This window comes from Pseudochaenichthys georgianus, chromosome 7 (assembly GCF_902827115.2).
Source record: "Pseudochaenichthys georgianus chromosome 7, fPseGeo1.2, whole genome shotgun sequence".
In the NCBI taxonomy this organism is placed as follows: Eukaryota; Metazoa; Chordata; class Actinopteri; order Perciformes; family Channichthyidae; genus Pseudochaenichthys; species Pseudochaenichthys georgianus.
This window is the reverse complement of record NC_047509.1, coordinates 7,103,738-7,121,590: the sequence shown is the minus strand read 5'-3', so window position 1 is coordinate 7,121,590 and position 17,853 is coordinate 7,103,738. Positions and strand designations below refer to the sequence as shown.

The following is a 17,853-nucleotide window of genomic DNA, read 5'->3' as shown; positions in this document are numbered from 1 at the left end:
AAATAAAACAGCCATGAAGAATTGTTGTTAAACTGTAGGTTGGAAGACGCCGATACAGCCGTGTGACGCAGAAAAAAAGTATTGCTTGAGGCTATGGTGTTTGTCGAGTTGCATTGTGGGAAATGTAGGCTGAAGGTTTTAGGGAAGAAGAATTTAGAATATTTATTTATTTTCAAATCTATAATTATGATTTCTAAATATTCCACATGACATCTTAAAGTCTAAACAATCAAGAAAATGTTTACACTGCATATTTAATAACGAAAAACGATTGTTGCAGCCCTATGCTTTTGCATGGTTACCATAGTGATCCAACACAGCTTGAAGTGAGTCAGCATAAAACCAGAGTCTCTGATCTGATTCGTCTTTGTGATGCAAACCTCTGCTGCTGCTGTTGATGATGATGATGATGATGATGTGCAGACACAAACACAAACATACAGCAACCACAAATCATCTTCATCCTTGAGTTAACTCTTCATCACATAATGTTATCACAGAAATCATCCTGACTACTAAAGCAAGGAATTCATTTGGGAGGATCTCTTCTTGTAAACTTAACGGTCATATATTAGTATAACTTTATGATTAGAAAAACAGAAGGGGAAAAGTGAGACAGGAAATAACCCTTTGCATGCACTGAGGACTATGTTAAAACCCAAAGTAACACATTACAGTTTGATGCAATCCAACACAGCAGCCAGAGCTGATTGTATTGAATGATTATAAATTAAGCTCCATGTGGATATATTGTATGGCTGATGATTGAGGCGTTGCATCCGACTGCAAGGGTCGTTTCAGTTTTGTCCACTCACTGTATTCTTGTATGACTCCCCAAAGTGCAACAACAAAACACATTCCCTGAACTTTTTACGTTAAAGATTTTAAATGTGTATTCTGCAGATGCCCCTGTAGAAAACATACCCGACATGTTTGTTTAAGTGTAGTCCTTCTCCGATTAGAAACAGTTAACAGCATCTGAATGTGAGGTTGTGATGGCCAAACCTGTAATGATCAGCTCGGATACAATGAGCGTGGATGCATTTGTGAAACATTGCAACAGATCCTCGGTTTCACTTCCAGCGAAGCTCCGGGAGGCAGCAGGTCCCTGAACGCTCACAGGAGGGCAGCCTCACCCAGAGAGAGGGAGGAGGAGAGAGAGAGAGGGAGGAGGAGAGACAGAGAGAAGGGGGAGAGTGTATTCCCTGAAACTGAGCTCTGACTCGACACAACAGTTGGCTCTGCTTAGCTTTGGGTCGTGACAAATGAAATAAACAGAGCTCATGACGAGAGGGGGTTTAACAGCTCAGTGTTGGACACACTGCATGCAGAGGGAGGTTAGATGTGAAGGTGATAGCCGTACAGATTGCATAGAATAAACCGTTAAATATATATATTTTCTTTTAGGTGCAGCATGCTGTAACCTACACAGCTTATGTTTGACTTCTCTGCTACTGTACAACCATGTGTGCGATCCGGTTGTGATTCTTTGATGAGACAATGTACAGGTCTTATAAATAAAAGCAGAGACAGCGCCGGTGTGTTTGAAGTGTTCGCAGCATGCTAGGCTAGGTGTGAGCTCTGCAGGGCAGCCAGCTGTTAGCAGAGCTCACAGTGGGGGTCCGCTCAGCCGCTGAGGGGGTGCAGATCCACCTTCACCTTCTCTCCGCTGCTCAGCATCCCCACGGTGGGGAACAGACCCCCGGGAGGGACCCTCATCTCCCTGCGGCCCATCAGCTTCCCGTTCCTGGTGAAGAACACCTGCAGCACCACAAGGGGGCGACAGCCAGTTAAAAACACACTGATAAAAAAACCTATATATCTTTTATTATCGTGTGTTTAAAGTTATGTTGATGCTGTCTACGGTGCTGGCAGCTTTAGACTATTCTCAGGAAGTGTCAATGTAATACCCAGTTTCTTTTTTTCTCTTGTACGGCATGTAAAGGTTTCGGGTACCTACTTACTGTATAGTGTGTATGTCTTTGCTTGAAAAATTCAAAATAAAGTATTAAAAGAAAAAAAAAAACTATTTTGATGGTACTGTTATTTATTTATTTGTTATTATTATTAATTAGATTATATTATATTAGAGTAGATATACTTTATTGATGCCAAATTGCTTTAGTTTTTTGTTACAGTAGCATGTCAAAAACATTGCATATGTTAAAATGAACCAACAGTAAATATACACGTACAAACAATAGAAAGATAGAAAGACAAATATCCATAGAGTATAGAGTTCACAATTACACTTACAGAATAAGTTAGAAAATGTTTAAAGGTCCCATGTCATGTCCATTTCCACTGATCATAATTCCATTGTTGTGGTCTACTAGAATAGATTTATACTGTGCAATTTTCCAAACTCACATTGGTTCCGCATACAGCATCTCTGTAAAGTATGTGTATTCACTCTCTGTCCTTAACGGCTCGTTGCAGCTCTCCCCCCCTCCCTGTGAGCACGGTGTGCTCCGATTGGTCGGGACGTTGTGAATCGCGCTCAGCTCCGTGGAGGTGTGATTTCCTTGTTTAGCGATACACAGCGAAACACAGCCAAACTCACCCTGAGCACACACAAAGTCACAGCCGAAGTAAACACAATAAGTGTGGCTTGATATTGAGTAAGAAAAAGGTTGATAAACACTGTGAGAATGGATCTGCGGAGAGAATTTCGCCGCGATCCCAACTGTGTTATCAGCCTGCAGCCAGGGAGGAGAGATCAGCAGAGCTGCATGCACTGAGTGTGTGAGGAAGTCCGTGGATTGGTCAATTTGGACCAATCAGCGGGGGCTTAACGTAACGGCTCCGCGGACGTAACGTAACGGCTCCACGGATTGGTCCATTTCGTTCCGGGGACGACATGACATCATGATGTCCCCGGAAGAATCAAATGGACAGTGACGTATCTCCAACGAGGCGTTTTGGGGAGGTATTTTCTGTTTTAGAGTTTTACTCGCTACACACAAGGGGACGGGCAATAACCGGAAAAGCATGACATGTCACCTTTAAGTAGTCTAACCCAGTGTTTTTCAAAGTGGGGGCCGCCAGGGGGTCACTCAAAGTTTGAGGGAAACAGTTTTTTTTTTTTTTTTTAAGTTTGATTTATTTTTTTAATGTTATTAATAACTGCACATCTATCAATCTATGTGTCTTTTGATACCAATCTTTTCATATTTTTTGAATCACACGACCGCCCTTCAAGCCTCAATCAGAATCGAGCTGCTGCTACTGCGACTGAAAATTTGCTCAGGTTTTGGAGCAAGTGAGAGCTCGTGAATGTTTAGATTAGAGCACGGATGTAGCAAATGTCGCAGAATTGCTTGCATACATCAGATTTATTTCAGAAGACAACTTTGTTGAGGAAATATTATTTTGCAAAGCACTGGAAGGTACTGTAGGACCACATGAAGAGACATTTTCCAAGTTTTAGATGAGGAGTACATCATCTCAAACAGACTTGACTGGTCTCGTTGTGTGGGTGTGTGTCCAGATGGGGCAGTGGGGCTATGACAGGCAAAAAAAGTGGAGTGACAGCTTTGATCAGGCAGAAGGCCCCAAATGTCGTGGCAACGCACTGCATGCTCCATCGCGAGGCACTTGTACACGTCATTTAAAAAAATTGCAACAGGGGGGTCCCCGCCAGAGGATAATGCTATATGGGGGTCCTTGGCATGGCAACGTTTGGGAACCCCTGGCTCTAACCTACGACTACATATCATTTAAACATAATTTGTTATTATTTCTTATGACTTTTTATGTGATAATTCTACTCTTTGTTTTACTTTTAATTTCAGTAGAACTAATAGGTTTGTTTTGTAAACAAAATGTGTTTTCTGGGGGCAGGGTATAAAAAAATGGAAAACACGCACACTTCTGTACTTTGTACCGAACATATTAATCAGTAAAGGCCCTGTCACACTGTCCCGAAATTGACACCCGATGGACACCCGATAAAGGAAATGTTCAAATTCGGCTGTGATCGTAACAACATCGGGCCATTCGTGAGGGCATCTTAAGCCATCGTAGCAACTTCGTGAGCGGCAACTTCGTAATGCACTCGTGAGGGCATCTTGTCAAATCGTGTCATCTTCATGTTATCATCGGTGCATTCGCCCTCACTCTGATCGGGGCGAATGCCCGATGGCACCGATGATAACAAGATGCCCTCACGATGGCCTTACGAAGGGCAAAATTGACACACGAATTCAACACGAAAATGAACCTTCGCAAGGTCCTTCGGCAATTCTTTGGCATGCCAAAGATTTTGCCACCGCTCACGAAGTTGCTGCCGGAGCCTGAGAAACTCCACCAGCGGTCATACGATGGCTTAGATGCCCTCACGAATGGCCCGATGTTGCTACGATCACAGCCGAATGTGAACATTTCCTTTATCGTGTGTCCATCCGGTTGTTTTATTGCACAACAAAATCATGTAAATATATTATGTAAATAACCCAATTTGTGTTCTGTGAAACTAAAAAGGATATAATATATTATTTTGAAGGACAGTTGACAGGAAATTGTTGTTGTTATGGAAACAACATTACGGAGAAAACGTAATATTTTCTACATATAAAGACGGATAAAGTAAAGAACAAAGTCTGAAGATATCAGTACAGTATCATAGTACTGTAACATAATTGTTTTTGGTACTTTCATTGCAGTTGTATGTCTTAAATGTAATGTAAATGTTGCCTTCGTGTGTGGTTCGGGGCCATCTTCGTGCGAAATTCACAATTCCATATTCGTGTGTCCATCGGGTGTCAATTTCGGGACAGTGTGACAGGGGCTTAATGATTGAATCATTATTTTGTCTGTACTGTTATTACCTTATTTATATTATTATTAATATTTTTGATGTGATATTTACTCCATTAGTACTACAGGGTATACGCAGGGATCCTGAAGTCAAATGTAAGACCTTTTAAGACCTTTTTTAAAACCCTTTCCACACATTTTAAGACCTCATCGCCACTTGGAGTTCTAACCGGTTACCTTGGCGACACACTTTACCTCACATTGACTATAGTATTGATTGTCCTTCCTCCTTATCTTCCAACCATTTGGACGCAGACTTGCATTTCCCCATAACGATGTTGTTTAACAACCGGCGTAAACGGACCTTCGCGCGCTATCAAGCAGTGAGCGTGCGACGTCCTGTTCAGAACTTCAGATGACGTCAAACCCAACGGGATGCCATCAATAAACTTCACAGAACCACACTACACACCTACGCCATGATTACATTCAGGCAGACGGTAGAACACAACCTCTTTGGACCATTTATATAATTATTAAAAACAAGCTACAAAATGTAATACCTTGGAAAATGCTGTTTAATACTTTTTAATAGCCTTAATTTTCGCTAAATTGATTGACCGTTTTTTGTACAATATATTTTTGTATTTAATGTCTGCGTTGTTGAAGTGGGGGGAAGAAAGTCAATGTTTACTGAACATGTCTCTACTAAATGAGTGATCAAACATTCAAAAGAACATCAACAAGCTTTTCAGCGCTAACACGGAGCGCAAACAGCGACACACTGAAACACCGTGGAGTCACTTATCAAACATTTACTGTGCCACCCACTCGAGAAAAGAAAAGGCTTAACTGCTATTGACTCTCAGATGAAGGGTGAACTGCTTCATTACTTTGATCAACCTCCCCTCCCCCGCACAGCAGTGCATTTTGGGTTATGTAACCCACTGAATTATTATGGACCTCTGTTCTATTTCATCCTCACCCTGTCATAGTTTTATTACAGCGTGCACTCACTCACCCGCTCCCCTCTGGCTTTGACTTGCACAACTGTGTGGGTGAGTTGAGACAAAGTGGAAGCCGCAGAATTTAACAAACAAACAACAGCTGGAGCTCGAAAGCGGTCAGCGATTAGAGAGCAGAGAGATTTCCTGGAAGGTCGTAACATTGGGGTTGGATTGGAATATTAACAAACAGTTACCAGTGGAGTTGCACCAGAATATCAAGGTTGTCATATTGACGCAAACTGCTGAGCTTCTGTTGTGAAAAACATTTTAAATATCAGCAATAATTTACAATATATTGACCAAGAGTTCTGATCTATTTAGGCTGTGGATTATCTATATCAGGGATATGACTCTGTTGCAAACTGACAGGACGCCATGTACCAGTCTATAAACAAAACATTAATGATATTAATACAATTTAATGAACAACGTTTAGATGTCCACAAATTATCTTAGAGATTCCTTACTTTCAAATGAACTTAAGGTTTCAACTAAATTAGGTAAATTGACACATGAATCGACAATAGGCCTATGTGACAGATTCATCTGACAGCAATGAGTTTTTACTAAATAAAATGTGTCATGCAACAACTCGAATGTTGTAATGATTCATAAATATAACGTTTATTTCAATGCTGGTAAGTGATGATTTAGAGAAATTAGATGAGGTTGTCCGGCAGTGGCTCAGTCAGTCGGGACTGGGAGCTGTAGGGTCGCCGGTTCAAGTCCCCGACTAGACCTAAAATACGGAGTGTGGACTGCTACTTGGAGAGGTCCCAGTTCACCTCCTGCCCTGCTGTGGTGCCCTTGATCAAGGCACCGGACAACCCCCTTCCCCCCCACTCCCATTGCTCCCCGGGCGCTGTACAATAGCTGCCCACTGCTCCTAGTACTAGACTCCTGGTACTAGGATGGGTTAAATGCAGAGGTCACTGTGTAAATAACTGTTTATCAAGTACAAAATAAAATGAAACGTTGATTTGTTAGTGTTGTCAATTTTGCTAAGCTCTTCAATTTAAATTCAGATGTATACTGTATTATATATTCTTAAAGCAACTTTTTATATTTATTTTTATTTCAACTAGCAGGTATACAGTACATATTTTTGTAGTATTTTTCCAATTTCTTCAATACATTTTTGCTTTTATTTTTGATTTCATTGTGTCTTACTAAATGTTATGTTATGCACCAACACCCCAGACAGAAATCCTTGTATGTGAAAACCTACTGGGCAATAAACCGCTTCCTGTTTCAGATTTACAGCTTGTTATGCTGTCCCCTAGTGGCCACATGAACATACCTGAACGCAGATTTATATTACTTCCTGTTTAAATCGTAAAACGCTAAGGAATCTCTCTAGGTCGTCCTCAGACAAGCCCTCCATCGTTGCATCCAGTCATCTCGGTTCTCCATACATCTGGCCAGTTCATTGGTACTTTGTGCTAAGGAATCTCTAATATTCAAAGTTTATGTTTGTGCAACAATGGTTAGCACAGCTGTGTGCTGTTTTTTTCCCTCACCGTGACCTTCCTGGCCTCCTGCTCGCCCTCTTCGCCGTCTTCCTCTTCCTCCTCTTCGTCGTCGAGGTACAGAACGTTCTGGACTCCTGCCCGACCCTGACGGACCTCAAGCCGATCCCAGTCGTCCACGTCACCTGAGTACAGCACAGAGCACCGTGGGGAGAAAGGCTTATTTTTATAATTAAAAAAACAGGAACGAAAACATAGAAAGGAAAAGTAAGACAGCTAAACAAGTTCAAACATTTGTTTATTTTTCAACAGGAAAAGCAGAAATTCTAGTAGGGCTGCACAATTGGGAAAAAATACCCACTTGCAATTATTTGAACTGTTAATGCAATTGGGATATGCTTCGCGTAGTTGAGGGAATTATCGTTTTTGAAACATTATTAAAGGAAGGCTCCAGTCATTAGATAGTTAATCAAAACATCAGTATTTAGTGAAACATTATGTTTAAACCATACCCTGACGAAATCAGCGATATTCCCCGGTAAATAATGATTTTATAGCTCTTTTTATCAAAACCTGTATATTCCGTCAGGCAGCTGCCATTTTGGCCATTTTCAGTAGTCACATGATCCGAAAAACTAGGTCGTGACCAGAGATGGTCGTTACTAAAAAAAAGTAATATATTACATATTACATATTACTTTTAAAAAAAGTAATATATTACACTACTTCGTTACTCTCTACATAAAGTAATTCGTTACTTTACTCGTTACTTTACTCGCAGGGCCGGCCCGCCCCTCCCTACAGGCAGATCACGCAGACTGCTAAAGTTTCAAATGTTCTCTTTAGTTCAGTTTCCATTGTCGCATAAGACTGATCCACATAGCTCCTGAATGTTTTCCTATCTGACCGTGGCTGTCCTCTGTCTCCTGCTATCTGTATATTTTGCGCAGTCTATCTCTGCTCACGCTGTTGCGTCAGCGTGTTCTCCTGCGTGTTGGCCATGTGTTGCACTGGAGCCAGACTTCAGCCGAGCACGTACGAACTGCGCATGCTTAAGTGGCAATAACTCTCCTTACCAGCAGGCGGCGGTAGTGTGTATTCGTCATTCAAAACAGACAACAACCGGAAAACAGAGAAGAGGAACAGACTAGTGTGTGATATAAATAAACAACAGCTATGTGCGTTAGCTTTACATTAGCATGTGTTCTTTGCAGGTGTTTGTTGAGGTTTGATTATGACTGATTTTAGAAAGTAACGAAGTAACGCGTGTCGGGGCAATGTTAGTAACTGGAGTGTGATTACTGAATTATAAAAGTAGCGCGTTACACTACTCCGTTACCGACAAAGTAATATTATTACAGTTACTTTGTAACGCGTTACACCCAACTCTGGTCGTGACGTCATCTATGCGTTCACTTTGTAAACACACAAACAGCTCATTCGACGAAAACATGGCGGAGTATTTGAGTTCGGACTCGTCAGCCGAGGAAGAAGTTTAGAAAAATAAAGTCCAGGCGGACTTACTTTGAATTATCACTATAGGTATTCATTCCATCCAAATACAACTGTAAACAAAATAAAATACATACTCTGTTATCCTCTTAGGCCCCACGGACCCGGTTCCGGGGCCGAAATTGCGTCATTCGCAAGAAACAATTTAACTGATCTTTTTCTTCTTCAAAAAAAAAACACAATGCTAACAGTGAGCCTCTGAATTAGCCCCGTGCGAAAAATGCTAACCTATTACTGCACCGAAAATCACTCCTAGCTCCCTTATTACTTATCCTAGCTGCACATCCAACATATCGTTTATGATCGTAAAGACACAGAATCTAACGGTGCCCACCTCAACACTGGAAGATACAAACTCGCGAGGTTATCAACAAAAACATAAATCAAAACAAGTGGCGCTAGGTACTAACATGCGCTAGGCTAACATGGCTTACCTTGGTCTTTGTCTGGTCTAAACTGGTCTTCAATGGCATTACAACGATAAAAACGATGATGTAGTTAATCCATAGGTTAATATCCAATGTGACTGTGTCCCCTTTGAAATGTTCTGATAATCTATAAGCAATAAAACTGCAATTCTGTTATCTGCTGTCCGCCCTGTGCTCCGTGCGCTCTGGGTCCTGCAATTCCTGCTTCCTTATGTAGTAAACAATAAGTAAAGTCTGCTGCGTAATGTGCTTCCGCTGGCTGGCATTGGCAGTGCACTGCATCCCCATTAAGTCATGGTTGATTAATAAATCCCATTTTATGTTTCATCATACACTCAGAGTAGTCGTCCGGAAACTTGAAATGTTCGCTGCATACATGCGCCTGTGGATCTTTCGGTTCGGGCCGAGCACATTTCGCTAGCCACTGCCTCCGAACGTACTTCCTACGCTTACCCGTTGGCAATAGATGGAACCGAGCATTCCGTGGATTGTTCCTATCCGAATTGTGGCAATGTTTCGCGATACAATGAGGCATATTTCAATAGAAATGTGAGAGTAACTAGAGTAAACATGAACAAAGCACATAGGCTACGTCAATTTGTCCTCGACACCAAACGCATAGTTCACGTCACTTCCGGTAAAATAAGTCATGTGACTCGTCAAAAAGACGCCGCCCACAGGGTTGATGTTATTTCGGTAATTAATCATCTTAAAATCACTGATAACGTCATCGGATAAAAAAAAATAAAAAAAAGACTGGCAGAGACTGGTGTGTTTTATCGGATGATAATTATTTAAAAATGCGTGTCATGAGGATTGCCTCCCTTTAAGCATTAGCATTCGAAAACATATACAAATGTCCCAAACAATGGTTTTTATTAAGTCCGAAGAATACCCTTTGCTGGTCGGGACTTCTCTCTGGCTCCTCATTACTTAATTTACACATTTTTACATATTTTTCTCTTACCAAATATTGCGCTGAATGCGATATCTTGCACTATATGTATGTACTAGTCCATATGGGGATTTTGATCCAATTTCAATTGATAGTGCAGCCATTAAGTCTGCATACCTCCCATAGCTGACTGTACCTGTTTAACTGCACCTTAGCCAACCAAATATATACAATTCTCTATACCCATCCACTTGAAAAAGTTTGACTTATTTCATTTCAATCTTTATTTCGAACAGATTAAAAAAAAAAAAATGTGAAAAACTGAATACCGTATTGTTAAAATACAGTATTTATCCACATTCATGATAATATTTATATTAATAATAATAATAATAAATCATGTGTCCGAAAGGGAGCAGGAGGAAGCAATGCTTATTAATTCCCACCCCTTACTTGATCAATGATTGTCCTTTAAATCATTATGCAAGTTATTCCTACTTACATTTAAACATACATATACAATCATTTCTCATCTTCAATCACCTCTCTTCTCATAGTTTTCCAAAAAAGTGTTTCTGTACATCCTTTTAAACTGAATTATGCTTGTGCTTTGTTTAAACTCCTGCTCCAAGCCATTCCATAAAATCACCCCACAGATTGTCATGCTCATACTTCTCAGAGTTGTTCTGACCTTGAGTTGTTTCAAATGTAGATTTCCTCTCAAAGTATACCCCCCCTCTCTGTCTACGAACAGTGGTTTTAATTTCCGAGGAAGTAGATGATGTCTTGCTCTGTACATGATTTGTGCCGTTTTAAATTTAACCAGATCAGTGAACTTCAATATGTGAACTCAAAAATAATACATTAGTGTGTTCAAGATACCCAACATTATCGATAACTCTTATAGCCCTTTTTTGTAATGTGCATAACGGCTGTAATTTGTAATTGGCTGTATTTGAAGCCGTACTTGCCGGATTCTTGCTGTTCTTTTTGTGTATACTCCTGGTTGGTTTTGAAAGTCGCTTTGGATAAAAGCATCAGCTGAATTAGATGTTTTGTTTATGAATCTTAACAAAGTTAGTTGCTCTCTCTGAATTGCAACAACTGGATTGGTGATGTATGAGAAGATCCCCTTTGAGTGCTTGTTATGTCTTTATTATGTCTTTATTAGGATCCCCATTAGCACTAGCATGAGCATTGGCTATTCTTCCTGGGGTCCTCACACACTCAAAACATACATAAACATACAACAAAATTAAAACAAAACAGCTCATAATTTCATGCTATTTACAGTGAAATGAAGTGAAACTAACATGGTCATTCAATTATCGCCATCCTAAGGCCAAACAAAAGTAAATACAAATAAGTGTACATAATAATATATGCATACATAGCCACAGGCACAGTTCAAATTTACTTTGTAATACTTAAATAATTTTTTAGCAACCATTTGAAATGTACTTGAGAATTTTCCTGAATGATGTGAACCGGTAAAGAGTTCCAGCTGATCATGGCTCTGTACATGACTGTTTTCTGTCCCATATTTGATTTAGATTTAGGTAATACAAACCTTCCTTCTATTGTATGTCGTGTTTGATAGTTATGTTGTGCATATTGCGCTATAAATCTTTGTGATAATATATCTGGTGAGTGAGTCACTGTAATATTTCTGACAAAATTCAATAAAATATAAGTTGACCTCTGTCTGACAGTTAACCATTTCAGTGTCTCCAGAATTTCAGTGACTCTGGTTCTGTTTTCTGTGCGGGGGATCTTGGTTTGCATCCAGTTTCTTTCCCAAGCGCAACACCATTAAGACTCCTTTAAGACCCAATGTTGCATTACTCTAAACCACAATAAGTACGTTTAAGAGCGAAACCTCCCACGCCCGATTGTAATGAGTGACGGTTTAATCGCAGCGCCTGAACCCTCTGCCCTCACCTTCTTCGTCCAAGATGTAGTCTCGTGGGAACATGATGCCGCAGCCCATAATATCGCCTTTCAAGCAGCGAGGACCGAAAGCGTCTCCGACCCCGCTGCCGTGGAAGACCTTGCCGTCGTCTATCAGAGGAGAAAGAATGATTCAAAGGCTTTATTGTCATGCATTACGGTGTAGGTGTTGGCAATGAAAAACTAAGTCTAAGTTCCAGGCTCCTCGAAAAATACAACAGTAAATATATTTAAGACATACAGAGTAGACGTGAAATAATAAGGGCAAGGTGCAGGTTAAAAGCAGTAATAAGTAACATATATACTACACTACTTCTATCTGACAGCTTTAGTTTAATTAAATCAAGATATCTAAGAATTTATGAGAACAGCAGAATTTTTTTTGTAAGTTTCAAGAAAATACCTTTTTGATATTTGTTCGAAAGGTTTCAAGTTACAACATTTCCTGGTTCCAGCCACACACATGTGAGAATGTGCTGCATTTCTTTAAATTGTTTGATAAATTAGTTTATATGTTATAATGTTGAACTGTTTTTCGGACAAAACTAACATTTGAGTTCTTACAAACCAAACAATGAATACATTAATGGAGTCACTGGTCGAGTAACCCAATAATGTTAAGACTACTATTATGAAGTCAAATGGAAAAAAACAGTTCAAACTAAAAGGCCAAGTATCATTTATATTGCTGTTTATGATGATTTATTGAATCAAATCAATGCAACCTGAACCAGCTAACCTATAGCAAATGTATTAATGGATTAGGCAATGATGTATTTGTATCGTATCTTAAATATTGTTGTTCGTGTTGATGTTGCAAATGAAGCTGCTCTGAAGCAAGAAAAATGTCAGACTCAATCTGACAGTTTTACCATATTGTATTATTATAACATTTACGTTTTTGCTGACCTGGACACCTGCCTCGCTGCTGTAGCTAGAAATATTGATGCTACAGGTCTGATTGAAACTCTGCAAAGAAAGATTAAAGATAAACCTCCGACTGAACTTTAGTTTGTGGGCGTGTGAAATAACTAATGTCTCCTGACAAACTGTAATTAGATCCTTCACACTTTAAAACAAACATTACTGCACGCTAAATGTATTTAAGACTATTTGAAATAAAATGTAAGACTTATCTTTAAAGGCCTTCTTATTAGGGAACGGCAGAAGTCTTGAAAACTCTTAAAAAGCCTTGAAATCAGACGCCCTGTGTAAGGTCATCTCTGTCCATGTGTCCCGATGCTGAACCTAACGTTACGTGGGCTTTGCTGCGTCTTGTAATGCGTTAGATGGTCACATACAATGCAGTGCTAACATACAGGACATCCTGACATTTCTGACAGATGATGATGTGCAAAGAAGGTGAAAGCAGCGCTCGTAAAAACAAAAAAACACTTGAAAACAACTAAAGGAAATAACCAAATCAACACATATTACATTCGCGAGAGACAACAATGGAAGAAAACGGGCAAAAGAAAAACATTGTGGAGGTAGCCTGCAGACGAGCTCTGCCCAAGCGAAGCGCCGCGGCTGCTGCTGGTAAATATTTATGGAGTTGTCATGGGACCCGTCCCCGGCTCAGGATACTGTTTAAACAATCTCTATCTGAGCCCCGGCAGGGAGGCGGAGACACTATCATTACGGCTCCCATGCGGGCCCTTGTCACAACACCACGCTCCAGGCTAACCGTGGAGCCACGCCGGCACAGCGAGGCTCCGCTAAAAATAGCCGAGCAGGGCGTCTTTGGAGAGTGACGAGGGGCCGGAGCTGGACCTGAGCTCTGGGGGGGGGGGGGGGAGGGGTAGACGTCCAGGTTTGGGTTTGAGGATGGACTCAGTTCACTGGGACAGGAAAGGCAGGAGAAGCCTGGCGGAGCGTCATGTGGTTCAAAGGGATGTTCGCTGAAGGTCAACATTTCTGACTACCTGGAAAATGTTAGGTTTGTTGCAACAATCCTATTTTCTTTTTAATGTGTGTGTGTGTGTGTGTGTGTGTGTGTGTGTGTGTGTGTGTGTGTGTGTGTGTTTCGTTACTTCTAAATCATTAGGGCTGATACGACAAGGGGATGGAACGATTAGTTGGTCGGAAAAAAGAATACAAATAACCAACATTTGACAAACAATATAAAATAGAAATGTAGTTTAGTTTAGTTTCTGCATTTAAAAGGAGGCCCTATTATGATTTTTGGGGTCTTCCCTTTCCTGTAGTGTGTTATAAAGGTGTATGTGCATGTAAATGGTCTGCACAGGCTAAAATCCCAAAGTTCTCTCTAGAGTAAGTTACATACCGTGCTAACCCACTAAAAGGGTGAGTTTTTCTCCCCTATGACCCATCGTACTATTAGGAGCTGTTGTCAGATATTAAACAGCAATGCGGGGGTCCGATGCCTCGCTCCAAGGGCACCTTATCAGCGCCCAGGAACTGAACCTGCAACTCGTAGTACCAGACAACACGCTTACATGGTCGATTATTGAAACAGCGATCCTATGTTTCCCAAAATAAGTCTTGAGAACTTGGCTACTGCCTCCGTCTTCAGACAATAACATGTTCTGTTGCTTTTCTCAAGTGTGCTCTGGTTCGTAAGGAGGTCGGAAATTGAATCACAGGAAGCCAGCTCAAATAAGCGCTTGGCTGTGTTCAAAATTTGTGTTGGAGACCGGAGAGTTTAAAATTAGCACAGAGGTGTTGACCAAGGTTTGGCTCTGAGGCTGTTGATGGAGCAGAACACCTGTGATGGCGCTAATGCTAAAGGCAGGACCATAAGCTGAGGAAGTTGTTGGTAAAGCTAACACTGTGAGCTACTCTCTGGCCGCCAACAGGTGCTGGATGTGAGACGGATCCCAGCAGCAACCAGGAAGTGAAGACTGGAGCTGAGTTCAGGGACTGGAGTCAAGCCTGAGACTGGCTGAGAAAAGTAAAACCAGACTATTTATTGTGAGTCTGGAAAAGACCGGGCTTCCTTGCCAAGGGAACAATGACAAATTAAAAGCTAAATATTCAAATTCTTTCATGATTTCACACACATGTTCCTAAAAATGTAATATAAATTCCCTTTGCAGCTGCCATTGGAGTTGATCAAAAAGCGTTGAGCTGTTGATAGATTTTGTACAATATACGTCCTGTTAATGGACCATTTTCCAGAGTGGCCCAAGCGTGTATATACATTATTAAAGGGTGAAAAAACTCTGGTTGGATCTTCATCACAGGGAAAAGAGTGCAGTGTAAGGAGGCAGTAAAACTATGGTATGGTTTCAGTCTTTTGTTTTGGATCCAGGCTTTATGGTGGTTTGACGATAGCTGACAGACAGTGGGCGCCAACATCTTTTTTTCCACTTTTGTTAACCGTGCAAGAGAATGGGACTTGATATCGTTACTTAGATGTGCGGTGACCTCCACAGTATGGACACATGATCTGGGTGCATTTTAGATTTGAACATCCCTAATGTACCTTGTCTTTTTGTACCTCAATGTTGAAAGAGACTTTATCATCCAAATCCATTTCCATCCCATTGGTTAAGAAGGTCATATAACCCACCCAACACAACATGTTGGTGTGGAATAATTGTTTTTGCAGAACCTGAGCTGGAATCAGATTAGACCCGTCACAGAAGTTAGACTGAGCCCCATTATGTGAGGTTAGCCTGCTCTTGAGTGATGGAGGGTTGTGGTGGTGGTGGTGGAGCACAGCCTTCCTTTGCGGGTGTTGAGTCCCAGCACGTGTGACTCACTGAGGCAGGGTTTGGAGGGGGTGACAGGGTTAATGAGGCTTGCCGAGGAGCACTCACTGGTTGGATGGCTGGTTGCTCCTGATAGGGTCCACAGGGGCCCGCAGAGCCCCACGGCCCATTAACTTGCGGAGACAAGCGGAGCCAACGCACAGGATGGAGGTCCACGCCGGGCCAGAGCCCAACAAAAACACACACGGTAACACCAGCGCAGGCCAAAGAACTCTCAAACTATACAAAGGAGCAGCGCTATGGTTGGCAGGCATTTGTGGATATAACTGGAATATATCTGGAGTAAAATCTCAACCTTTAAAGTCAATAACACACATCACATGTGATCCAGGTCAACACTGGTCGCGTGCCCATTACAACGCACCATAAATCAGGACGACAGAAATAGAGCTAAGTAGCCATACTGTACATGCAGAGTATAATAAGAAAAGAAGGAATGTTACATTGAATCATTACAAAATGTGTGTATCCCCTCCAGGCTGCATGATATAACTTACATACATCTTTCTACAGCCACTGTTTTTCTTTAAAGCAGGCGGTAAGAACATTACAAGCACACACGGTGCCCTAAGGAACAGCGTGAGGTTTGATACAAAATAAAACAATGAGTCCAAACTAAGTCCAGCACAGAATATCCTGGCCTTCCCCACTAGGTACCGAGGTGAAGAGCAGAAACCCTCATAATGGTTAATAAACACAGGTTACAGTGTCACTGAAACACCTCTTCACTGTATTCTTGGCTCGCAAAGTGCATGAAAACCAGGGTAAGACAGTCATTCCTTCTTTAAGCAATTTCTCCTGCGGTTATATGACCCAGTGCATACAATACTGTGTATACATTAAGTTTTTGTCAATTTGCCAAAGAGCGTCTGCGTGCAATTCTTGAGGTCCCTGGGCTGAAAATCAGCATGGAGGAGCGAGGGGAGATGTGAAGAAGAGGCCCTGGCTGTTGACTTTAAGTAGCTGGATCACGGCCTGCACCTTAACCCAAGCATGGGAAGGCAAACCTCAGACGCACTGCGCGGAAAGCCACATACATCATTTTAGTCTCTAACAAATAAGATTAATGGGAGCTGTGCTGGGGCGTGCACATTACTGCGGCGTCCGACACGCAGCAGCCAAACCAGGCGGACCGCAGCTGGACCTGTGGGACCGAGCGCCCGTCTGTCACTCAGCGATGAGATATCGTCCGCAGACCCCGGCACCACGCGCAGCATCAACTGTTATTATTATTAATACACTCCAAGTATAAATGGAATCTGCAAAGGGATACGGGGATTTCATCTTGTGACATCTCGGAGCCATTCCTCATACTGTAAACCTCCAGCATTCCTGTGTATAGTTTACACATGACTGTATAATGCTCTTTAAAGCTGCATCGCTCAACCACCATTTCATGTTGATATACTGCACATATTTAGATATGTGTCATATTCTTCAACTAATTAGTCTTTTTTGGTACATTTCTGATAAACTACTGAGTTAGTTGTCGTGTTCTCATTGTACTTTTTTAACATTAATATTTCTTCTAAACTTTAATTTTTTGTATTTTATAATGCATTTAAAACGGCATAGGTTTTCCACTTTTAATTTCTGATATACAGTACATAATATTAAGCTTTATTCTACTACTTTCTCATATTCTTACTGCACATGTTTTTGTGTTTATTTATACTTCTTGTAAACGTTTCTTTTTTTGTTATCGTTTTGGGAAAAGGTTTGATTCTGGCCCTGAGCTTATGTCTGCACAATCCCAAACAGAACATTCCTTGTATGTGTGCACCTACTTGCCAAATAAACCTTTAACACTTTAACACTATCACTTTAACAATGCACTAGGAACATGAATACAATGTGCAAAGTGAATAAGAAAATGTGTTTTAGAAACGTATTCAAACCTTTCTCTAAAGATACAAATCGTACACATTTCCTGCTAGAACATCGTACGACAGAAAGTGATATAATTGGCGTGTGAATCACCCGGAGTCCCCTGTGAGAGAGAACAACAATGGGATGCTTCAGACCAAAACAATGCTGATAAAACCAGCTCTGGTCTGATAAGGAATAACAAGATTGTGACTGTGTCAGTGGGTAGAG

The 17,853-nt window shown here is 41.1% G+C and overlaps 1 protein-coding gene across 1 annotated transcript in view; it reads right to left on the bottom strand.

Annotated features, from left to right (window-relative positions):
- Positions 1-235: 235 nt before the first annotated feature.
- Positions 236-17,853, bottom strand: part of spryd3 (SPRY domain containing 3) — a 76,099-nt gene continuing 58,481 nt past the window's right edge. The window contains exons 9-11 of the mRNA XM_034087307.1: positions 12,011-12,130; positions 7,286-7,419; positions 236-1,761 (exon numbers count right to left, since the gene is read on the bottom strand). Coding sequence (XP_033943198.1) covers positions 1,627-1,761; positions 7,286-7,419; positions 12,011-12,130 — 389 coding nt within the window. The 3' untranslated portion in view covers positions 236-1,626. The remainder of the gene's footprint in view (positions 1,762-7,285; positions 7,420-12,010; positions 12,131-17,853) is intronic.